Source organism: Nannobrachium achirus (assembly GCF_963921795.1).
Source record: "Nannobrachium achirus genome assembly, chromosome: 15".
Lineage (NCBI taxonomy): Eukaryota > Metazoa > Chordata > Actinopteri > Myctophiformes > Myctophidae > Nannobrachium > Nannobrachium achirus.
In genome coordinates this window covers 27,492,246-27,518,831 of record NC_137822.1, presented here as the reverse complement: position 1 = coordinate 27,518,831, position 26,586 = coordinate 27,492,246, and the positions used below count along the sequence as shown (strand labels likewise).

Here is a 26,586-nt window from a genome sequence, read left to right as displayed (position 1 = left end):
ATTTCACTGTGGTTCTGTGCGGTTATGAGTCTATTGTACCGGAATTTTGGTTTGAGTTTTTTAATATTGAGAAAAGAAATGTACAGTATGGCTGCTGGCAGCCAGCAAAAAAAGCAATAACTAGATTGTGGTATAAAAAGTGACTCCACAACTTGTGAGCAGTGTTGTGCATTGTGGAGCTAATATATGTGATGGAGAAATGTACACGCAGACTCAGGATACAAGAGGAACTGTTTCTTGAGAAATGAGAGAAATGGACTGATTACACAACCCGGAAGAATGACACCATGAATGAATAATATGGACTTCAATATGATGATGTAAAAATGTTGACCCTGTGATATGTACATGTGACAAGCTGCAAATAAAATAAAATAAAGTGTGTATACTTGAGTTCTCCCCATGGGCCAATTACTCCTATCTTGGAAAATGGTATAACACACTCTTTGCTGTATTAACCCCTTCTTACAGTCATAAACTCCATATTATATTTGTTTTTCTTACGTATGCATTTGTCATATTTGTGGATTTGTGGGCATATGCTGAACACTGTGGACAATCAATGGGGAGTATTTGATTGACAACTCGCCTAGCACCATTTTTGCCTTGATGTAGTCCATCTAGGTTGGAACAAAAGCAAATGCCACTCAACCAAGGTCTATCAGCTGCCACTAACCTAATATTAACCACGGCTTCTTTGTAATCTGAGTTGAAACATAAGAGTTTTGACCCACAGTGTTATCACTTGCACCATTCAAAAAGTAAAATCCTCAGTGATACGCTCCGTATTTCTACCCAGTAAAATGAGTTAATAAAGCTTCAAAAGTTTAACCACTTTAACCCTGTATACATTGACTACTTGAAAACATTCAACATATTTTCATACTGCGCACCGCGGCCAATTTCAAGTTTGAGAACCACTGAGTTATCTGGTTGTCTAGAGACGGGACAGGAGACACAGGGACGTGCTGGGCCCCTGATTCAGCCCGGGAAAAAGAGTTGGAGGGGCCCTCATTGCGTGCTGCTACTCAAAGATTTGCCATTTCAGATCATAACAAGTAACAAGCCAGTATATTTCGTCATTGTCGGGTGGAACCATTATATGTTTTGTATTTATCATTTAAAAAATGATTTAAACTAGTGAAAACAGCCGCAAGCACACAACGCCTCGCACCGCGAGGCGTTGTGTGCTTGTAGATCTGCTGTTTTCACTGCTTTTGTGCAACGGTCTTATTATGATGAAGCAGGGCTTTGCTTAGCCGCCCAGTCCCCAAAATGGAACGAAGGCCGACATTTTATTTTACATTTTTTCCTAATGGCCGGCCTGGACCGGCCGGGAATGAAACGGCCGTTCGGGAGTTGTCCCGCTTTTCCCAATGGCCAGCACGTCCCTGGGAGACAGGAGACTCTTTGTTTTGTTTGGTTCTCTTATCTTGATCATGGAGACTAGGCCACACCCCTAGGCAGCCAGCCCACACCTCTTATCTTGATCATGAGACTAGGCCACACCCCTAGGCAGCCAGCCCACACCTCTTATCTTGATCATGGAGACTAGGCCACACCCCTTGGCAGCCAGCCCACACCTCCTGGCGTTTCCTACTCATCACACCTTCCAGGAAGAAGGAAATTGACTGATGGAGAACTTGTCAATCACAAGCCAGGAAATGAAATACTTGCCAAAATGTTGGTGTTCCGGCAGTGAATATTAGCTAGAATGACATACTGTAGCGTGCTGAGTTTTCAGATGCCTTCAGATTATTGTTATCTTTATTATTATTATTTATTATTATTACTAGAAGCTAGAAGTCTATAGTCGGCAACCTGGCCACATCGGGAATGATGTAAATAGGGAATGAATGCCCCGCCCTTTAATGCAAACCCCATTATACTTGTCATAGGACCCGTTTTTACCATCTGTTTGCCTGTGTCCATTTATCATATGATGCAAAATGCATCATATGACCAGTTGTAGCATGCTGAAATACTAAAATATCTAAAAACACAGATTGAACACAAAAAAATTACTCAGGATTGTGTTGATCGTGTCCCAAACAACAATAAAATAAGATCTGGTTTTACCAGAGGTGAAGTGGTCCTTTAAGTGATTAAAATAGCATTTTAGGATTATTATTATATGGATTTGTCCTTTTGAGAGCACTGGACCTCACATTGAAGTGAAGTGCGAGATACTGCTGTATCATGTTGTAGTACGTTGCCTTCATCCAGTTTATATTTGTAAGCTTATCGTTGTTTTTTTCTTTCCCCCGTCTCTCTCTCTCTCTCTCTCTCTCTCTCTCTCTCTCTTGTAGTTTCTGTGTCTGAAGAACATCCGGACCTTCCTCAAGGTGTGCCATGACAAGTTTGGTCTGCGCAACAGTGAGCTGTTTGACCCCTTTGACCTGTTCGATGTCAGGGACTTCGGCAAGGTGAGTCATTTGCTGTAGAAAAACTAGACATGGATATTTACCCCAACCACACAACCTCAGCTGTCGTATTGATTATTTATTTATACACAAGCGCTTTTATATATTATCATCTGATGATTTCATGTGTGCATTGAGCACAGCGATATCTGAGATGGGGTTTGATGAAGAGCTTATTCTACTGTTTATATCGTTGTTGTTGTGTAGAAACCTCGTATCTCCAAGTTTCAAATGTGTACGTTCTTTCGCAAAGTAAAGCCCGGTGCGAGGCGTTGTGTAGATCGGCTGTTTTCACTAGTTTAAATCATTTTTAAAATGATAATGCAAAACGAACGGTTTTGGACATACAAGGTTTTCACCCGACAACGATGATTTTTCTAAGGCAACTCCTAGCCTTCATGTTATGGCAAATAACACACAGCTCTTGGCCATTCAGATTGCTTGATCAGAACCGACAGTTTATAAATTGTAGCAATACGAGGGCAATCAGAGCCACGACACTCCTAAAGGAAGTTGCTTAGCGGTTCCATTTTGCTGTCATTTGAAATGCTTTGCATAACAAATCCTGGCCTGGATTCGTTTAAGTTAGTTTGCCGATGTGATAACGCTTGTGCCTGATTTACACTTAGTTGCGTGCTGCAACGCCCGCCCGCACGCAACCCAACCAATTATAAATCATCCATTACTACGTCTGGACTAGGGATGGGACGATATCAACATTTCATATCACGATTATTGTGACAAAATAAATCGCGTTTTACGATATTATCGCGATAATCAAAATCCATTAGCCTGGGGGCGGAACATTTGCCAAAAAATTGCAGATCTACAAGCTCACAACGCGCTGCGTTGCAACGCGTTGTGAGCTTGTAGATCGGCAATTTTTTGGCAAAGATATTTGTTAGAGAGTGGAAAAAAAGACTATCAAGTACATATTATAAATACCTTTTACCAATTATAGAGGGTTTAAATGGTACCGGATATGCAGCTCGGCAAATAAAAGGTGAATTGATCCCAGTGCATGACGGAGGACGATATCACGATAAATAAAATCTCCACGATACGATTATTGTGAACGTTTTTTAACAGGATAAACGATAATATCGCGTATCGTCCCATCCCTTGTCTGGACATTTTCATAATCATCATATTTATGGAACCACTTCCATCTAGCAGGGCTGAGACTTTAGGCTTCCAGCCAACATCAGGGGCCCACTTTGTTTTGATTGCACGTCTTAAAAGATTTGCCTTGTTTTTTTTTATTCTATGGTGAATAGTAAGCAGAACAAATGTGTGCGCTTGTTCACTTATAGTGCACGGCAGTGCATAGTGTGCGAGTGTCTCGCTCGCACACTATGTCACCACATGCCTTGTGGTGAGAGAGAGAGTTTGTGTTGTGTGAATCGGCCCGGGGGTGAAACGTAGTTCACACAGTCGACTCTTTCACTCGCATTAACTTCATTATGCATTTATAAGCACCGGGATCAGCGTTCGGTGCAACACTTTGGGGTCAGCAATCTCCACTCGTGTCACTGAATTGCCTTAAATATATTCAGCTGTGCTCCATCATGGCAGCCTGTGTGTGTGTACTCAGGGGTGTCGCACCAAATTCTGGGCCCTGGGTATTTTAACTATTGAAAAATAGCACATATACAAGCTTGTAGGTCTGCTATTTTTGAAAAATCGTGACAATTTGTGCAAGTCTTTGAATATTTTTTTGAAAAACCTATGTTTCTATGTCATTGGTGCTCAAACTTTTTCATGTTTTTCAAAATGATATGTATTTGGCCACCGATCCCCATCTCAAAATATTTAGTTCCAGGGACCCTCCAGAAGCAAAATTTGAGTTACAAATGTTCGCTTAAAAAGTGTTTTTTCACACATTTTTCAAAAATAGCAGATCTATAAGCTCGCAGCGCGGCACCGAGTGCAGCGCTGCGAGCTTGTATATCTGCTATTTTTTTATAGTTAAAGTATAAAATAATTAGGGCCCCTCCACCTTGGGCCCTTGTACAGTAACTCAGTCCCACTTCCCCCCCTTGTGACGCCCCTGCCTGTGTGTGTGTACTATTGGTTTCGGCAGTAAAAAGTGGCTGATTCACACCACCACGTTATTACACCGCTATGGAAAGATTTATTTTATGAGAAATCCAGTAGGAGTTCACCATAGAGCACCATAAGGATCATGTCTGAACTGAAGTGAGTTTTATTTGTTGTTATTTTATTTATTTAAAAAAAAAAGTTTTCTTTTTTTATTGGTGGAGTGTGCTCGACACACTCCGTGCAGTATGTTCAGGAGCACAATTAAATGGAATGGTTTTGAGACGTATGAAAACATAATAATATTATGGAATGTATTTAAGACACAAATAAGAAACTACAGTACCACATAGAGAGGGGGCATACAGTATAGATTCACTCACACACACACTCACACTCACAGCTGGGGATTGGCTGGCATTCTAGCTCACCCTGCCTGTTGAAGACCCCCAGCCTCTGCTCTTGGACCCAGAGGTGTTTGATTCCCTCTACCTTTGTTTCTAATCACTATAGCTGAACTTTTAACTGTGCAAGTGCGTGCGTATGTGCGTGCGTGCGTGCGTGTGCGTACTGTAAGTGTAGGTGTGTTTTTTTTGGGGAAGGGTCTTGGGTTCTATACTGTACATAACATAGTATGGCATCTATGACATTATGAAAGCATGATTTCATATTAATGTCATACTGTGTTTGTGTAACGTTTTCAATTAAACATTTGTATTTTTATTTTTTCAAAGTTCATACTTACCGTTTCTGAAAACATTGTAGTTGTGTTCCAACATATCCTCCTCTCTAGGACTGTGCAGCATTCGTTTTGGAGCGGTACTTTGATGATTTTATTTCAAACTGAGTTCTAGGTATCACAGTTCTAACAGACATAGACTAACCATTAGTTTAATAAAAAAAAAAAAAAGTCTTTCTTCTCTATTAATTGATCAACCTACATGAGCAGGGGACTGCCCATAAGTCTGAAGGTTCATTAGTCCGAAGGTTCATTAGTCCGAATTTAGTTAGGGTTACTGAGGTTAGGTTTAGGGTTAGGGTTAGTGTTAGGCATAGTATTCTTAACAAATTTGGACTAATGAACCTTCGGACCAATGCCATGGCACCCATGAGCAAGGTTTATAATTGGTTGTAAATATAATATGGGTATATATATTTTCGGTGAGCTGCCCAGCCCTATACGCTGTGATACGCATGAGGTGGTTGATGTGTTGGACATGTTTCCTTCCTAACGGGATGGAGAGACAGCTGTTCACGGAGCACTGCAGCACACTGTTGATCTGCTGTAGCATCTGTCTGGTGTCTGCCTCAGTGCAGTGGATGATCCTACCCTGTACCTCCCTGAGAGAGGAGAGAGGGATGAAGGAATGCTGAGTGTTCCTTCAATCACGTTAACCCTGGTGTCCCTATTTTAGATACATTTTAGAAATAAATAATACATAATTTGTGAAAGTAGCAGATCTACTCAGTACAAGCTCAGTTGGTTAACTCTTTTACCGCCATTTGTATGATTTTATAATGATCTAAGGATACCATAAAAGTAGCATACCTGCGGTTTTATAAAATAATATCCATCCATTAGTTCCAACCGCATTCTTTTTGTAAAAGACCAGCGTATCCCTCATTGTGTTGTAAAAAAAAAAAAAAAAAAAAAAAAATGGTTGCACCAATTGTAGACATAGAAATACAGAAACTAGATCCAGGCATAGAAATCAACCAGAAAAGTGATCCCGCCGCCATTGTTGTTTATGTGCGCTCCAGATTTGAGACTAGCGTTACGGGAGCTTCTGCTACTGTGCACACCCGTGCCACCCCTCATCTGCTTACAGTGCTCAGACAGGGAAAGGAACTAAAGCTCGTTATGGCGCGGAGGATAAAAGAACAAGTGTTCATTCGGCGAGTTAAATAGGGTCACTGTTAGTGATGTGTTTTTGTTTGAAAAAATATATATATTTTGTTTAAAAGTTAAAGCTCTGTACTGATAGTAATCATTGATATAGACATACTGTAGAGTGTTTGCTCAGTGACAGTGATCTCAGCATCTCTCCAGCTCTTTATTAAACAGAAAATACATTATACAGTACTAAATTTGATCCTATCAGGAGAGATCAGTCCACAACGATAATTCATCAGCTTCAATTTTGTAGCGTTCCAATTCCAATTTAGTCTGCCCATTTTGTTTTTTTGTCATCACTTCCAGTTTCACTTGTTTATGGTGTAAATGTCTGTACGGGTTCTCTCTCTCTCTCTTATGTGATTAGATAAAATTGGTTCCCGGAACTGAAAATGTTTTTTTTTTTACTTTACTAAAGAGCTGGAGAGATGGGGACACCTCTGTTATTGAACAAACAATCTATAGCAATCATTGCTATCAGAATAGTGTACTGTAGCTATGAAACACTTATCACTTACTCCCCTTTAACTCTTAGAGGGTCTTCAACAGGGGGTCTGGGACCCCTAGGGGGTCCTCAGAGTTACTACAGGGCGTCCTCCAAATCGTTGTGTGATAGAAACTTTATTTCTCCGTTTTTATATCAACCATCTGAACCCTAGCGTCCATATTCTGAGAACTTTAGCCAAAAACGTTGAAGACCCCTGTTTTAGAGTGTACAAATGTAACCAAATGGACCTGTACGGGTATTTGTAACTGTCAACAGTTACACATAGATAAATGAACGCTGAGGATTTTGCTGTGAAGCTGATGGAAGAAAGGATGAGAGAGAAAGAGAGAGAGAGAGAGAGAAAGGGAGGGAGAGTGAGCAGTGGTCTGACATTTTGTAGATAAACCGCAGAACGATGTTTGAGAGTCAATGAGCTTCCAGTGAACGATATTAAAATCCGACGGCAGTCAGAATCAATCACATAGACGCTCCACATGTCAATTGGAAATTGCGTCTGCATGGTCTTGCTATTGATTTTCCATTAAGGCCGAACATCGCATTATAATATATCGAATCGAATGTGTCCCCTCTAATGTGTCGCACATTATTTAAATGTGCGTAAACAAAAGATAATAAAGGGTGTTTTTTTGTTCTTCTTTTCATCCTGTGGAAAGTGCAGATAGGCTCCCGTAGTCCTTGAACACATGCCATCACAGGATGAGTTATTTTCTCTTTTATTTCCCTGACACAATTTACTTGGCAGGAACCCCTAGTCAACAAAATGACAGGGTAAATGGTCACATAAATAGAGTACAAAGAAAAAAACAACATTTAGTGCTTCAAAGTGACTACGATACCATAAAACCTAGCGTCTGTCTAAACATCATGCTAGGGTTCAGGTGTTTAAATGAAGACTCTGGATTTAGCTGTGTATACCCTCCCCTTTATCTCTCTCTCTCTCTCTCTCTCTCTCTCTCCCTCGATTTTTAATCTGTTCGTGAAGAATGGAATTGAACCACAGGGAAGTTGGGGGGGCGAATTACACAGAGAGAGAAAGAGAGAGAGAGAGAGAGAGTAGGGATGGGACGATATGAACATTTCATATCACGATTATTGTGACAAAAGAAATCGCGATTTACCGATATTATCGCAATAATCAAAATCCATTATCCTGGGGCGGAACATTTGCCAAAAAATTGCAGATCTACAAGCTCACACGTGACGCGTTGTGAGCTTGTAGATCGGCAATTTTTTGGCAAAGACATTTGATTGAGAGTAAAAAAAGACTGTATCAAGTTATAAGTACCTTTTACCAATTAATTGATCCCAGTGCATGACGGAGGACGATATCACGATAAATCAAATCTCCACGATACGATTATCGTGAGTGTTTTTTATCACGATAAACGATAATATCGCGTATCGTCCCATCCCTAAGAGAGAGAGAGAAAGAGAGAGAGAGAGAGAGAGAGAGAGAGATGCTCTGTGATAGCAGACGCGTTTCTAAACATTAATCAGCCCAACTCCATGACGGCTGTCGGGGTCCGTCAGGGTTCATCTCCCCTGGCCTCTGGTCTCCGTCTAATGATGCCTCCTTCTCCTGGGTCTTAAGGAAATAGAGACAGAGAGCAAACTGGGCCCGGTGCGGAGGTAATTGCCCCTTTCAGACCTTCAACTCCCTCCTCTTTTAGTGGAACAGATGGAGCTCATACTGTAGACCGTCGTCTGAATCCTCTGCTGATTCTCACTGCTTATAAACTCTGTTTCTCTGCCAGTGCCTCCTCTGCACACTGCACTGCATGCACATCCTCTGCACACTGCACTGCATGCACATCCTCTGCAACTACAGCCCAATTATACTCTGTTGCGGGAATAGCTTATCTACACCTACAAGCTCACACTGTGTAGCAATGCAACTGTTGTTGCTCTTTTTGTTAACAACAAAAACTATGGAGCTTGCACAAAAACAAATTTCACCTGGGTGCCCGCTGGCCTTGTCAATCTTTCCTGTCAATCTTACTTGAACTATCGATAAAGGCAGAAAAGCAAAAAAAAAACTAATTTAAAAAAATAATAAAAATAATTTCACTCTGGGCGCCCGGTGGGCTACTGGTCTAAGCGCATACCATATAGGCATTGATACCTGGCGGCGTCGCCGGTTCGATTCCCGATCCGGACGACCTTTGCCGCATGTCTCTCCCCATCTCTCCCCCCGTTTCCTTTCAGTCTACTGTACTATCCAATAAAGGTATAAAAGCCCAAAAAACTAATATTTTAGAAAAAAGAAAAAAAAATCACTCACTGTTTTACACTTGTAAACCGATGCTTTTAGGCTATTTTCGACTCGCAACAAAGTATATAAATTAAGCATATTGCTCTGACCTCCACGTTAGTTTTTTCTGGAGTAGGACTTGCCACAAAGTTACGCATGCTTGCACTACCCTGTACCAACCCCATCCCCCTTCATTAGAAATTCTTTATGACATCATTAGGCCAATGAAATACAGCTTATTACAGTGCCCCCCCAGAGAACACTTATTTAAACGCCCTCCGTCTAAACCCGGCCGCCTCCTCTCTCGTCTTTTTTCTTAATTAGCCACCAAAGGAACACGGATGCCATTTAAATGAACATGGCAATCAGTTTTATTTGGCTGTTGCCATGATTAGCATAATTAGCTTGTGCACCTGTTAGCCATCGATCAACAGTTTGGTGATTTTTTCCGTCTGTAACTGGAGAGCAGTGAAGGAAGGAAGCTGTCTGACAGACCTGCCATCTTCATTACAGGCTAGAGCATCACTCATTTGGAATGCAGACGACGTCGTCGTGTCTCTGTCTAAATGGTTTTTGAGTCATGGCTTACTGTCTCCGTGAATCGGCGGAGCTTACCCAACGCGGCTCATTGACTGCGATATCAAGGTGAATGGCCGTTATTTGCAGAAGATGCATCTGAGTGAAAGATTGGCTCTGTGATTGAAACGTATTGCCTAGAGAAATGCAACGAGGCAACCGATCATCACGCCCGAGGGAATCTGAAATAATGCAGACTTTTGTTGTTGTTGTCAAACTAGATAGTTATGGTGAAATATATATTGCCACTTAGTGACTAAAGTGGTCTCATTGTGACTAAAGCCTGATTTATAATTTGCTATACGAAGGTGCCTAAAAGTGACTATCTACTAGCTCATGATTTGAATAAGTATGTCAGAGATGAACGGTGTAATTTGCTCTCGAAGCTCCTGGACCAAAAGTAAATTTTCAAAGATTTTGAAATGATTGCAGATCTGCAAGCTCACAACACATTGCATTCTTAGTTTTTATTCATCTGTTGAAGGTAAATGTTCTCTTATGTTTCTTATGCGAGATCATTTGATTGCGACCGAAGGACGCATATACTCTGAAGAATCGTGTCGCTTGAGTGTCCTTCCTTCCTTCCTTCCTTCCTTCCGTATCCTCGTGACCGTCCTTCCGTATCCTCTGTGATGTCAGTGTGATGTCAGCGAGTTGTGACATCACTTCCTGTACAGGGCGGCTACACGAAATGTGGATAACACTATATATGGAGATAGTCCAGTCCATCATGTCATATGGGACTACCGTCATAGAAAGTAGCCATTGTTAGGCCGGAGTCATTGGCTGTCTAAACATGGAGATGTGGATAACACTATATATGGAGATAGTCTAGTCCAATATGTCATATGGGACTACCGTCATAGACAGTAGCCATTGTTAATCCGGAGTCAATGGCTGACTGTCTGTACAGGAAGTGATGTCACATGACATACTTTTTATGCCCATATATGAGTCCTAACATGGAGATGTGGATAACACTATATATGGAGATAGTCTAGTCCAATATGTCATATGGAACTACCGTCATAGACACAGCCATTGACTCCGGCCTAACAATGGCTACTGTCTATGACGGTAGTCCCATTATGACATGATGGACTGGACTATCTCCATATATAGTGTTCTCCACATTTCCATGTTTAGGCCCCATCGCTCACACCCTCGATGGGGTTGGCGATAGGGCCTTTCTGTGTGGAGTTTGCATGTTTCCCCGTGTCTCCTAGGGTTGATACCCTCACAAAAACATGAACAAACTCCCCCCAGAATGATAACAACTAGAATCGTCAGAGAAACACTGTGGTTGGCCAGATAGTCAAGAATTGGCGCGACCCTGAGGTGTCTTACTAGTAATATTTTGAATTTATTTGGACACACAAATATTTAGTATCCTTTTAAACTTGAAGTACAAAGTTATTTTCAGTCAGTTCTAAAAATGGCTATTATCTCAACGTTTTCCTCGCAACATAATCACTAAAATATCATCACTGTCGGGCAGAAACCTTGCATCTCCAAGTTTCAAATGTGTACGTTTTTTGGTAAAGCAAAGCCCTGCTTCACCATACAAAACTTTTACACAAAACTAGTGAAAACAGCCGATCTACAAGCACACAACGCCTCGCATCATGATACAAGGTTTCCACCCAACAACGATGATATGCTATAAATATAAGGTGCTGGGAGTGAAAATTATAATGTAGGGGTGCCTCGGATAAAAAAAATATTCATGGGGTGCCCTGAGACAAAAAAGTTTGGGAACCCCTGGTCTAGGGATTGGTATTGAACCCAGCAAATCTGTCATCGGTAGGTCTCAAATCATTGTGGACACGTTGACTGGTAAGACTATAAGCCCAGGCGTCCACCGTTGTGTCAGGACAGTGTGATTACCCTATGGCAGGGCAGTGTTTGACTGCCTACACTCTGTCGCTCTGTGGCCCAGTGCACACTGACTGAACTCTGTTCCCTTCACTTCCTTCCTGCCGCTGTGTGGCTGAAAATAGCCAGTCGCTCAGCAGCATCCACACCCAGCACTACTAAAGACCCGGAACGTGACTGGCCGTCCGTCCACTCACTGACCTCCCCGCATCGTCATCAGTGCACTTTCATTGAAGTCAATTCTAGCCTCCGCCTCACCCTGCCTGCCCTTGCTGTGACCATGGGAGTCGCGTGGCCTGCAAGATGTGAATACATCACACAAGATACGCAATATTGTGTTACTGTATTGTCAACTGATGTAGTGTAATGTTTGTTCCATATTGTCAACGCACGCAGTTTGGCTAGACAGATAGATGTGGTGTCATGTTTGTTCTGTTGTCGCTGTCGGACAGAAACCTTGTATTTCATCTTTTTTCATGAATGAATGAATCCATATTTTGTAATTACTTTGCTACTGTAAGGTTTTTCAAATTACGGATGCCAGTTTGAAAGTGGTGAAAGGGGAATACCACTCATTTTCAACATTGAACTATATCATTAATATACCTTAGAGTTGTTGTGTGGAAAATAAGAAAAATGTCCCCCCTCTTCTGTGTTGTCTAGAACTGGAGGATTGATTGTGGGGTCATGTGATCAGTGACATCATGGAGTTGTACTCTTTGGCTTGCAGAGTGGAAATAATGGAAAGTACTGGAGCTAAATAATAACTACAACAGAGATCGATGGGAACACAGGTTCTTTATTTTCCATTTCCTGTGGTTTTGGACATACAAGGTTTCCGCTCGACAGTGACAAGATGGTATTGATCGATGCTGTGCTTGTTCTAATGAAAGTGGATAGCAGCTGATCGCTACCTCGCTGCCAGACTTGTGCGGGAGAGAGTGCAGTGAAAGCTTCAGGGACATTGGAGTCCAGGGACGTGCTGGGCCCCTGATTCAGCCCGGGAAAAAGAGTTGGAGAGGCCCTCATTGCGCGCTATAGAGAGAGATCTCTCTCTATAGCACTGCTGCTACTCAAAGATTTGCCATTTCAGATCATGCCAAGTGACAAGCCAGTGGGCCAATTACATGAGTTATAGTTTGTCGTTGTCGGGTGGAAACCTTGTATGTTTGTTTTGTATTTATCATTTTAAAAATGATTTAAACTAGTGAAAACAGACGATCTACAAGCACACAACGCCTCGCACCGAGAGGCGTTGTGTGCTTGTAGATCTGCTGTTTTCACTACTTTTGTGCGACGGCCTTTCTGCCCGACAGTGACAATTTACTTTGTTGGCCGCCCAGCCCCCAAAATGGAACAAACATTTTATTTTTATTTTTTTCCTAATGGCCGGCCTGGACCGGCCAGGAATGAACCGGCCGTTCGGGAGTTGTTCCGCTTTTCCCAATGGCCAGCATGTCCCTGTTGGAGTGCAGCAGACAGGGTCACTCACTTGGGTCAACATTTCCACTTACAGTAGTGACCAGACCAACCAGGGACCACATGGTGGTAACAGCCCTGCCCTGTGGCTCCCAGCCTGTGAGCTACAGTACACTTTGACGCATGTCATTATGAGCCAAAATGTTATTTTTATTTTTCCCGAAAATAGCTGTGATGTGATCTACAAGCTCGTAGGGCTTGAGTTCGAAAATTGGCTATTTAAACATTTTGGTGGGAACATTTTGAAAACTTTTCATTATTGCTAACTAGTCCATTATTTTCACTTTTCAGATCTGAATCTTTATTTTCATTATTATTATTAATACCAGTACCATATCAGTACAATAGACTAGTAATTATTATATACAGTATCTAATACATATGATGGTACTGACAATTACTGACTGCAATTTGTTTCAAGACTTTTCTTAGCTCTTGAGCTGTTAACGCTGCCAACACAAGTGTTAGTTGACACTTTTTAAACCATGTCACATATTTTCACATGCCATTCTTGAACAGGGTCGTATGAGGAGGTATGACAAAGAATATATATGCATTATATGTAAATTAGCCTTTAAAAAGACAGGCGCCTTTGCGTCCCTTCACTTTCTCTCCCGGCCCGTTCTTCCCTCCGCTCCTGTCCATCACAGCTCCATCCGACTGCATGTTTTCACATAAGGCTTCCGAGACCAAATCAATAATTCATCCCCCGATGCCACACTGCTGATGATAATTCTCCTGGCATGAATTATAAATGGGGACTTCCTCCCTGCACTTGGACCCCCCCCCCCCCATCTCCTCCACTCCTCCTCTCCTCCCCTACCGCCTCCTCCTATCCTCTCCTCCTCCGTCCCTCTGCCTTGTTAGTCCTGCGGGTCGTTAGCCCTGCCATGCCCGTGGAAACAGGTGGTTGCCACGCCATTGGGCTGCTGTCGTCTAGAGGTGGGCGATATGATGATAAATATCGTTGAGGCGATACAATGTCTCCACGATATGCCTTTTCAGAGATATTGTATATATCGTGATACAATGAGGGAGTCTTATTAAAAAAAATCACACCTGTGTGAACTGAGCGGTGGTCGTGCATAACCCCCCCCCTGTGTGTGTGTGTGTGTGTGTGTGTGTGTGTGTGTGTGTGTGTGTGTGTGTGTGTGTGTGTGTGTGTGTGTGTGTGTGTGTGTGTGTGTGTGTGTGTGTGTGTGTGTGTGTGTGTGTGTGTCTGGCCTGAACAACAGCGCCCCTCCCTTAACATGTGTGGTCAGAAAAGGTACTTCAGGCTACATACAGACACGCACGCATACACACACGGCCATGTATAGGAGACGGTGTAACCACCGCTCAAAAACTGTTGAATTGTTAATACAGAGATTCATTGCAGAATCCATTTAAACCTGCATTTTGGTCTAAATCAGTGGTTCCCAAACTTAAAAATGTAAAGGACTCCCCTTAACTCTGACAGACAGTATACAAATGAAACCAAATGGACCCGTACGTGTCCATTTGGTTTTATTTGTTTACTGTCAGAGTTCTTGTAAGGGTCACATTTAGACTTCCCAAAATGAACAGAGAGTCCCTGGACCCCACTTTGAGGACCGCTGGTCTAAATGGTCTGTTACTCCTTTTTCCTTTAGTTTTTGTTACCTTGTAGGTGGTTGTACTGTTAAGTAACTTGAAAAATAACCATAAAAACAACATGAAAAAGAATCATGATAAGATTGTGTATCGTGATAGAGCTTGGAAAAAAATATTGTGTTATTGTATCTTTCCATATCGCCCACCCCTACTGTTGTCGGGGATACGGATCCTAGGCAGGCAATGCGCAGGGCTCATGTCTTGGATCGATTTTGTCGATTATGAAAGATCTGTTCTTTTGCATTGATTCGTTGATATGTCAAACTAATAAGTACCAGAAAAAGAAAATCAGTTTCATATGTATTCAAGAGAATACATATTCTGATCAGTGATGCCGGCTCCTGGAATGTATTCTGTATAGTTCTCTAGTGTGGGAGGGATGTGTAGACGAGAAGTGGCGGCTGTGCGGATGACACGGATGGTGTTTTACACTGATGCTGCGAACAAGCAAACACTTGACAGTGCAGTCAGGCGAAAGTGAGCCTTGATGGATGCTCTGAAGTAGATCAGGCTGCTGCACATCCACATTCCCCAAAATATATTCTTTTTTTTTTTACAGTGAAATCCTAGCTGCCCTGAAGCTTACCCAGCCGTCCGTCACCCACATCACCAAACCACCTGTTTGCCCGTTTCAGCAAAGCAGCCAACGTTGCCCCCTCCCTCTCCCCTACATTTTCAGAAACCCATTTCAACAGTCCACTTCCCATGAAATGCTTTTTGACATATTTCTCCACTTCAGTCAATTCATTTCCTTCACTATCTGCTCTCTCTGTTTCCATGTGTCTTTTTTTCTCTCTCTCGTTGCTTTGGCACCATTCATATTCTGCCAGCATTCCACAACAGACACCATTTAAATCCACCATGAGTAGGGGGGGAAAAAGAAAAACCGATGAGCTGTATAAAACCATTTATTCAACTCCTCATTCCTACAGTCAGAATCCTATTGTGGACGTATAATTGCCTTCCTTTTTTTTGTGTGTGGCGGGGGACGTTAGGATGTGCTGACAGACAGACAGACAGACAGACAGACAGACAGACAGACAGGGTGACAGACAGAGAGAGAGGTCAGGATAGAGAAACAATGGGCTGTGGCCCCTGTTCCATCTTTGAGGATTCCTAGTAGGGCTGTCACAATTATTACATAATCGTCTAATCGTGATTATTTGACATTATCGCAATTATTTTGTCATAATCGGCATAATCGTGAATGTTGAAAAATGTCCGAAATAGTGGAAATAGCTGATCTACAAGCTCACATGCGACGCGTTGTGAGCTTGTAGATCGGCTATTTCCACTATCAAAGTTATTTTTTAAGTAGTAAGTTGTCAAATATGTCAGTATTTTTTTTGTATATTTAGGTTATGTGTCATATCTACCATGTACAACTTCAAAGCCTAAAAGCCAAACAGAAATGTAATCATCAACGACAAAAACACAATTAAATCGTTAATCGCCAATTATTTGAGTGACAATTAATCGTCATGTAAAATGTCATATCGTGACAGCCCTACTGTGGCCCCTGTTCCGTCTTTGAGGATTCCTAGCTCACTGTTCTGCAGTGCTTCTGACTAGGGACGGGACGATAATCGTTATTATCGTTTATAGGGATGAAATTGGAGTTTTACATTCATTGTGAAATCATCCTCCGTCATGCACTGGGATTCAATTCACCTTTTGTTTGCCGAGCTGCATGTCCGGTACCATTTAAACCCTCTTTATCTATAATTGGTCAAGCGGACCTTGAAATCTACAAGCTCACAACTTGTAGATGGGCTATATCACATATGTCAAACTCAAGGCCCGGGGGCAAATCAGGCCCGTGATTGAATTATCTTCGGCCCACGGGATGATATTTAATTACTATTAGAACTGGCCACTGGTATATTGCACATGCAATGCTTGGGATTCGAACCAGCATGAAAGTCCAACATCTTACCCATCAGACCAAAGGGAGATATTAGACGTTTGATGCCATCAGGCTGAGGCAATGAGTCACTCTGTTACACATGCACCACCATAATACTACAAGTCCCCCAATGCACTGCTAGTGCATTGGCGCGTATTGAGGGCCTGTGACCGCAAGCCCGCGTTTAAATAAACATTGAACCAGTCCAGCCCTCGACTTGTACCATTTTTTAAATTTTGGCCCCCTTTGCATTTGAGTTCCATCCCTGGGCTATATCTTCCGCCTCAGGTTAATGGATGTCACGATAATATCGTAAATCGCAATTTCTTTGGTCACAATAATCGGTGACGTGAAATGTTCATATCGTCCCATCCCTAGTGCGTTCACAGCCCAGTCTTTGCTCTCTGGGTTTGCGATTGGCGCTGCTGCTGCCGTCGTGGCCTGGTGTCCCTGTCATGGGGGTGGTGTCTGCAGAGCGCAGCAGGAATAAATAGGGGGCGTTAGGGAAGGGGAAGGGAAAGGACCCCCCACCGGGCAGAGAGTCTCTGTATTCCACGCTGCCAGTGTGAGCTCTCATTATTTCCTCTCCCCCGCATCTATACCGCCACGGCCCCACAGGTACCACTTTTGATGGACAGGTACATTCTCCCGGGAATCACTGGCATGAAAAATGGAGGAAATCACCAAACGGGGGGAGCCTGTCCTCGTTCATTTTTCATCGCGCCGGGATCATTTTCATATGGATCTTAACGCTCGAATACCTGGAACGCGCCCGAGTCGCGTTAGATTTGAACCACTTTAACCATTATTTTATGCTTTAACTATTGAAAAATAGCAGATATACAAGCTCACAGCGCGGCACCGAGTGCCGCGCTGCGAGCTTGTAGATCTGCTATTTTTGAAAAATCGTGAAAATGTGTGCAAGTCTTTGAATATCTTTGACCCAATCTTTGACCCGAAAAATCAGTGGTTCCCAAACCTTTTCTTGTCAAGGACCCCCAAAAACCCCCCCAAAAAACTCGGTGCCGCGCTGCGAGCTTGTAGATCTGCTATTTTTGAAAAATCGTGAAAATGTGTGCAAGTCTTTGAATATCTTTGACCCGATCTTTGACCCGAAAAATCTGTGGTTCCCAAACCTTTTTTCTTGTCAAGGACCCCCAAAATTGCAGGTATTTGGCCACGGACTCCCATCTCAAAATATGTTGTTCCAGGGACCTCCCAGAAGCAAATATTTGAGTTACAAATGTTCGCTTTTAAATAGATATATTCAAAAATAGCAGATCTACAAGCTTGCAGCGCGGCACTTGCACTGTGAGCTTGTATATCTGCTATTTTTCAATATTTAAAGCATTCAATAATTCTAGGTCTAAATGGGTTAATGGTAAATCCTCTTGGCTCATAAATCACACCGCGTGTACAAGACTGCCTTGCCTTTCAGTGGCTTTTGGCAGCGCACAAAGAGGAAGGTAAATAACCTTCCTGCCCCCCCCCCAAAATTCCCATGTGTTTTACGTGTCCCTTCATTGTGCAGTATTGTAGACTGCATTATGCTCCGGCATTAACCTCTTAAACCCTACGTATATATGCTGTATATATACTTCAGTTGACTCAGGTCCCACAGAGATCTATACTTGGTCCCCTCCCTTTTTTTCCTCCCTCTACGTCAAATCGTCTGAAAATAGCCGATCTGTAAGATCACAAACGTATTGCAACGTGATGCGTTGTGAGCTTGCACATCTGCTATTTTCATCATGTTCATAATGTTCGCCTACCTATGTCAGCCCAGAATTGGGATCCTGTGGTGCTATGCGGTTAAAGCTATTCTTTTAGGAGACAGTTTGCAGAGACAAAAAAAGACAGACAAGGACTCTAGTGTTAATGGGTGTTAATGGTAAAACCTCCAGGTTAAAGGTTGCGATACATCCATAAAGCTATGGATGTATCGCAACTTAGCAAGTGTTAAGACAGGTCATGCTGTTTGAGTAAAAAATAACAACCTCAACAGTTTAGTCCCACAATCTTTCCGTCTGTTGGTCAGTCCGTCTGTCCATACTGTACATCCAAATACCTTTAAATAAATAAATAAAACTGCTGATTTGAATTGCCATGGATTGCACTTAGACATGTTTTGTGCTACCCGTTGCATAATAAATACTCTATGTGCCTGCCCAATTTTGCCACTAATAGTAATAATAATAATAATAATAATTTTAAAAAAAATTGACAGTCCCTAGAAATGTTCCCCAAATATGTATTTTAGATGGCAAAGCTTCAGCCCCATTGGACAGCCACGGGCTGTTGATGTGGCCAGAGCAACACTGAGGTGCTGTTGTCACTGCGTCACTATGGTGGCTGAGGTGCACACAATGTACTGTACGACAAAGTTTGAAATAATTCTTAAGAACGGTAATTTTCCAGTTTTGCAGTAGCCTGTGTGCTTTCTGCTGTTTTAACAACAGCATAAGACAGAATAAGAAGAGATAGGGGATTCCGTTAAGGCCTGTCCATACTTTGACCGAAACCGTACTTTTCGGTCAAAAGGTCCGGTTCGACTACAAAATGAAAAGCATTACACCGAATGAGAGTTCGGAAATGTGCACGTCGGAAATAGAGAGGACGTTTACTGTCTCCGTATACAGTCTCCGTTTACAGTCTCTGTCATGCACGTGAAGGCAGGGTTATTACATGGTCCGACTAAAATTTACCATGTCAGATTATGTGCAACTGTGAAAGTGGAAATAACCACTTTATTCTATAAGAACATCGACCGCGCAGTCTATGGCAGCCATTAAATCCATCATTACTTTTATACGGTTCACTTCATTAACAGTAGGACATCACAAAGGCTGGAGCTGCGGGTCCACACTCGCTCGTGCATGCGCGCACACACACACACACACACACACACACACACACACACACACACACACACACACACACACACACACACACACACACACACACACACACACACACACACACACACACACACACACACACACACAGAGGAGCCCAGGGCCATAAAGCCAGTGCTGTAGCGAGTGCTCTCTCTCTGATTCCGCCTATCAAAGGGCCATAAAATGGAAATTAGGCTGAATGGATGACATGGTCCCCTACTACCCGTGGCATGTATTATAGAACGCTGTGGTAGCACATGTCAGGCTGGGATGCTCAGAGACTATAGTGGTAGAAAGACACTCCAGACCTGCATGCCTCCCTTTGACCACATTAACCCTGGCATCACTATTTTGGGTAAAGAAAAGAAACAAAAGCATCACAAAGTCACTTTTTGCTATATATCATATACTATATACAGTACATAGAGCTTAAGTTCTCAATGTGTCGCGATGCGACACATTGTGAGCTTGTAGCTTGCAGCTATTTTCAAACGAATTTCATGCATTGCATTGGTAAATACATTTATACTTGTGAAATGGGAAATTCTGCGAGAAGAGTACTTTCTACTTTTGGTACTTTAAGTACATGTAATTGTACCTTTAGTAAAGTAAATGTTGTATTCCAGACTTTTACTTGTAACAGAGTATTTCTACATTGCAGTATTGATACTTTTACTTAAGTTAAACAAAGAAATTGTACTTTTTCCACCATCTGCAGTGGGTTTCAGCAACACAATGCTGTGAACACTCAACATGACTCATACCATTGAGTATGAGTTCATACCAGTCACTCCCCATCTCTCTCTGCTGTTCCCTGTCTATGTCCACTGTGCACTACCAGAAAAGCCCCCAAAATATATTAAAAATGTCTAGGAACTGAGTTTTTGGACACACAGACTTATTTGTCTATCTCAGGGGTCTTCAACGTTTTCAGACCAAGGACCCCTTAGTCGAGACAGAGAGGAAGCAGGGACCCCCACAACCTGTTCATAATTTCATTTTTTGGCAGCACAATCATCAGTGTATTTTGGGTTCATGTAAATTGTGTTTCCAGATATTTAACCACTTGAACCTCATCAATACTTGATAAACGTAATAAACGCCTCGTGAGGCGTTGTGAGCTTGTAGATCTGCTATTTTTGGCTAAAGTTCTCAGAATATGGACGCTAGGGTTCAAGTGGTTAATAAAGAAAAGAGGGGGAAAAAAAGCTTCTATCACACAAAGATTTGGAGGACCCCCTGTAGTAACTCTGAGTACTCCCTAGGGGTCCCAGACCCCCTGTTGAAGACCCCTGGTCTATCCTAATGGTCAAATTAGGCTTTGTGATTTTGGGGGATAAACAAGACCTCAAGAACAGTACAATTGGTGTAATATCATTTAAATGCAGAATTCTCATTTGGCTGTCCAGTTGAAACACTTTTAAACCCAAAAATAAATCAGTGGTTTATTTTCTCATAGTTCCTGCACTTTGGCTTTGTAGGGCATAGCTGTACCTATACCCGACAGGAGATCTCACAGAAGTACAGACACTCATTGCTTGTTTGTAAAAGATATACTGTACATTTTACACGAAAGTTGAACTTTTCTCAACTTCCATATGAACACTCCGAGTTACAAATGGATACATGAAGATTTAACTGTGAAATGTGATCATTAATTTCCCCCCTCCAGCTACTGTACCCACACACTGTAAACTTCTGACTGTAAAGTTAACTCTGAAAAATGCAATTGTTCTTTACTTTGTACTTTGCATCCCTCACGACTCCTACCCCTGCTTAGAGTCATTGTATTTGTCCTGGGGGCTGTACTGCATCTTGCTGTTAAGTGCTGTATTCGACACATTGTGTGGGATAATTCAACATGCCTGATAAAGTGTGGAGCAAGCTTGCGGCCAGACCCCTCATTGTGCGGCGTTGCACGGCTTGCCAGGTGCGATGTAGCCCCCCCGCAGTGGCTGCTAAACTGACGGCCTCCTTCAAGCCTCTTTTCATTTCTTACCCTGCAGGTGTCTTGTGGCAGGTAGTAGCGCTGCCCAGCTCTGTCTAGCCACCAGACGAGCTCTGTCTGGTGTCTCATAAACTTTCTTAATGCCAATTTATACTTTGTCAAAATATTGTGGTGGCTGGCAGACAGGGACGGCTCCTGGGGGGGCTAGTAGGGTTTCTATGTAAACCATACTATAAAATCACACTATTTATGCTGGAAAGCATCTTCAGCCTCACAAAAAACCATATCCGATCACCTACAGTCCACAGATTTGGAGCTGGAAACTGACAATGATCTGATCTGTTCAGTTATCCATACCTTAAGCGAGAGAATCTTGTTTGTCGTACTAGCATTATTAGTTGATTATTAGTTGACAAAATGCATTAGCCTCTGCTCTAAAAAAAAAGCCAGCCCCCCCCCCCCCATAGCCCCTCTCAGTCACAATTCACCATTTGTCAAGTCCGCCCGTTGTCCTGCCCTCTTTGGGCATGTTTTTAAATGTTTTTATTTCTCCAAAAATTATGTTTTAGCTAATTCATTATAAAAAAGGCGCAACCAGGGTGGGACAAGGCAGAAAGAGCCTGCTGGTTGGTCAGTCAGGGACCAATCAGAAGGCTGACAAAGGGTGAATTCTGTTGTTGCTGCTGCTCTGGAACGCTGTTTTCTGTTAAAAATATGTCATGATGAAGCATCATGTTAGTTCACGCGGGACACAGAAGTCATACGCCACAGCCGTAATCAACTGTCAGTCTGTTGATTGAATATGTGTTTCTAATCAACCATGCATTTCTACACATCAATCACAGACCATGCTCACAACAAGGCTGGCGCGGTGGAGGCAAAGCTTTGCCTCCACCGCCCCAGCCTCCAGCTCTCTAGTGCATGCAGGGTTCTTCAATGTTTTCAGGTCAAGGTCTCCTTAGTTGAGAGAGAGATGAAGCAGGGACCCCCCACAACCTTTTCAGAGATTCCATGTAGTTCCATTGTTTGACAGCCAATCATTTGCGTATTTTGGATTCATGTCAGTTTTTGTTTTCAGATACCGGTATTAACCACTTGAACCGTCATTACTTAACCCATTTAGTGTTCCAGACATGAACGGGTTAAATGTCCAGCGTGCCTCTCGCAGCATACGCAGCCATTATCTTATTTTGAAGGCCAGAAGTCCATTGCGTAAACACTTCCGGGTTGACGTCATGACGTCATTCAACGGAAGCCATCGTCACCCCATGCCGTTGCTAAAATGGCCGATCGTTGCCTTTGTTATTATGTTATTGTAGCGAGAATCTAATGCCATCCTTGGCTTTAAAAGTGTTGTTTGGAGAAAATGGACATTAAAGATGAGATCCACCGTCGGCCTCCATGTTATGGGATTACTATTTTGTGCACGTGGATCCGTGATGATGATGAATCGGCGAGGCCGATCGTGCCAGGACTTTCCAACGGACTGTAGGGTAGGAGAACCGGCGTTACTCTATATACAGTATGTTACGCGAGTATACTCGGGATCAGCACTCTAAATACTTGAGTATTTTTCACGAGTATACTCGGGATCAGCATTAAATGAGTTAATAAACTTGAACTTTCACTGTACTTAGCCTGCTCTTTTTCCCCTCTAAACCAAACCTCTTTCCCCAAAAGATTGCTGGCAGCATAATCACATTTCTCAACTTTGGGCATATTTCGCATGTCACATATTTCGCTACTTTTCGCATATTCTGCAACTTTCTGCAATTTCACCACATAAAATCACAGAAAAAACAGCGTATTTCATCGCGAAATAAGATTTTTGCCCCCATTTTTTTCTGGAGGTTCTATTTATTTCCAGGCACATAGAGTGTGTGTGTGTGTGTGTGTGTGTGTGTGTGTGTGTGTGTGTGTGTGGGTGTGGGTGTGGGTGTGGGTGTTGATGCTGAGCTATGTCTAACAAGAATGAAAACATGCCTCACTGTACAGTAGAAAGGCTTCTTTGGCTGCAAAGATGTACTCCAATCCAGGACTTAATTAGCAGAGCAGGTTACCTAACAATGAAATCATAAGTCATAATCAGTTGTAGGCTGTGGCACAAGATAGTGGAGAACGTCTACTGCTTAGACTGAACAGCTCATGAGTAAAGCTTAAGACTCCAACATCATCCTCATTGAAATTCATTCAATGTGTGTTTCTTATTAGACATTCTTTGCGGATATATTAGTGGTGGGATCATGTTTATACGGGCAGTTGATATTGGAATGGCATTCTTTGTGCTGGTAGCAATCCTGCAGTTGGCTCGCTATTTCTTTTCTCTTTTCTGTCTTTGTCTCCGTGTGTGTGTGCGTGCAGTGTAGGGATGGGACGATAAGCGATATTATCGTATATCATGATAAAAAACACTCACGATAATCGTATCGTGGAGATTTAATTTATCGTGATGTCATTCTCCGTCATGCACTGGGTTCAATTCACCTTTTATTTGCCGAGCTGCATATCCGTTACCACTTAAACCCTCTATAATTGGTAAAAGATACTTATAATATACGTACTTGATACAGTCTTTTTTTTCACTCTCTATCAAATGTCTTTGCCAAAAAACAGCCAATCTACAAGCTCACAACGCATCGCAAACGCGACGCGTTGTGAGCTTGTAGATTGGCTATTTTTTGGCAAATGTTCCGCCCCAGGATAATGGATTTTGAATATCTCGATAATATCGTATATCGCGATTTCTTTTGCCACAATAATCGTGATATGAAATCTTCACATCGTCCCATCCTTAGTGCAGTGTTCATGCCCTCGTCAGCATGCACCGGCACACGTGGACACAAGCACCTGCTTTGGCCTGCAACTGTGCCCCGCCTGCCTTGGCCCCAATTACCTGTGCACACACTGCCCTGGTAATGTGTGCCCAAAGCTACCTGCTCGGCATCTTGGGATAGTGGACAAGAGCCTCACCTCCTCCTCCTGCCACAGACTACATTATGGTGATTTAGGGTGGGAAGATTGACAATGGGATTGATCGAAGTAGACAGACAGAGGCGCGGCGAGTGTGTGTGTGTGTGTGTGTGTTTTGGCTCAGTAGGATTGGCAAGGCTTCACGGAAAGGAGAAAAGGGGAAATTAGTTTGCCGCTGGATGGTCCCCCACTGAGGAGAAGGGAATTGGGAAATTGGAAGGAGGGAGAGAGAGACATAGAGAGAGAGAGAGAGAGAGAGAGAGAGAGAGAGAGAGAGAGAGAGAGAGAGGGGGTGAAAAGGTGTTTCAAGACGTGAATAAATAGTAGAAACAAACTAGAGAGAGAGATAGATGGGGATATACTGAGGTGTTACAGATGAGATTGGTGAAATCATCTGAAATGACTGCAGGACCTCAGGAGAGACGAATGTAAAGCTGTTCTGGAAGACTGTTTCTGAACCTGTGGTTCACAGACCACTAATGCTTACAGGTGGTCCATCATGGGAAAATGTTTTAAAATGTATTTTCTACATTCGCATGCTGACACAACGCGCCGTGCTACGACTTGTTGCGAGCTTATACTGTCGATCATTTCTGTTCACTGCACAACACTGGTGCTTGAGCATTAAATATAAATCTGTCTAAAACCTCTCACTATTCATTTACCGAACGTCTGTACCGGTATGTCTGTATGTCTGTCTGTACTCTGACATTGTAGTACTGACGTCACAGACTGACCTGGACACAGAACACCATATATGGGCTTAAACGAAAGCCAGACAGACGGAGATAAGAGATCTCCATATAATATGGTCATGAAAGGGACACAGACAGACAGACAGACAGACAGACATAGGTACTGCAAGCCTGGACATCAATGGTGACTATTCTGCACTACTGTATATTGCAATGCGTACAGTATTTACTTGTGAGCATGTAGATCGGCTATTTTCAGAATTTCTGCCTCTAATATTTGACAATTTGGCCAATTATTAAAAAGTCTTAAAAGTCCTTTACTTGTCACTTTAGAAATGTGCAGATACGTTCTATACACTTAAACTGTATGCTGTTTGTTTACTGTTGCGTGAGAAAATAATGTTGCACATTAAGCTAATCATCTGGGGACCCCCCTAAAATAATTTTCTCAACCCACAGGTTCTCAACCCACAGGTTGAGAACCACTGCTCTAAAAAGGCAGAAAGCAGAATGTTATAGAAACATAGATGGAAGAATGGACACAGAGAAAGAGACATTATTCTTGTGGTGGATGTCGGTTTCTCAAGAAGCCCGCACGGTGAAATCCATAGTGCTAGTTTGACCCGTTCCAATTGTACACTCTCAGAGTTAAATGAACACTTCTTTCACTTGACTCGAGGCTATCGGTGGCCTTTGTGTTGAAGGAGAGTGTTTTCAGTGGATGTTGAGGACTGCAGTGAACTAATGGCCACACTGGGTCTGTGGCGGCCCCCGAATGCCCACAATCAATACTCCTCTTTGCTTTCCCTCAAAAGCCTGGAGGCTGAGCTGAAATGATGCACATGGGGTGGTGTGTGCGTGCGTGAGTGCATGCACGTTCTGAATGGACTGGGAATGGGTCAAACTACTGTAGCAATGTGTGTTCTGAAGAAAGAAGAAAGGTGTTTAGTGTTCCCATTGATCCTAGAAGCACATTTCCGTTAAGCACCTGATTGGTTCTCTTGTTTTTCTTTTACAATGCATTGTGCAATCATAAAAGCAACGGTTAAAGCCTCAGTCTTCAATTTATTTAACTGGTTGGCCGTCTGTGGAACAGCAAGATCTACCAACTGTACTGCACTCAAGGACAAAACTGTTTTTGGAAGCTCTATCTCTCTCACACACACACACACACACACACACACACACACACACACACACACACACACACACACACACACACACACACACACACACACACACACACACACACACACGGGCACAGGGACACACGGACACACACATCCATACGCACACACAGTGGAGACTTTGTTAGCTGGTTTGGCACAGCAATGCTGCCCAGTACCGCATGTTTCCATCTTGTGTTGAACAGTGTGGCCGTTGTTGGTGTGTGTGTGTGTGTGTGTGTGTGTGTGTGTGTGTGTGTGTGTGTGTGTGTGTGTGTGTGTGTGTGTGTGTGTGTGTGTGTGTGTGTGTGTGTGTGTGTGTGTGT

At 42.7% G+C, this 26,586-nt stretch overlaps 1 protein-coding gene across 2 annotated transcripts in view; it reads left to right on the top strand.

Moving 5' to 3' along the window:
* vav2 (vav 2 guanine nucleotide exchange factor) overlaps positions 1-26,586 on the top strand; it is a gene marked incomplete at both ends in the record, with an annotated part of 343,070 nt that overhangs the window by 87,520 nt on the left and 228,964 nt on the right. For both annotated transcript variants that reach the window (XM_080742680.1, XM_080742681.1), the window contains one exon: positions 2,310-2,426. In XM_080742680.1, coding sequence (XP_080598806.1) covers positions 2,310-2,426 — 117 coding nt within the window. The remainder of the gene's footprint in view (positions 1-2,309; positions 2,427-26,586) is intronic.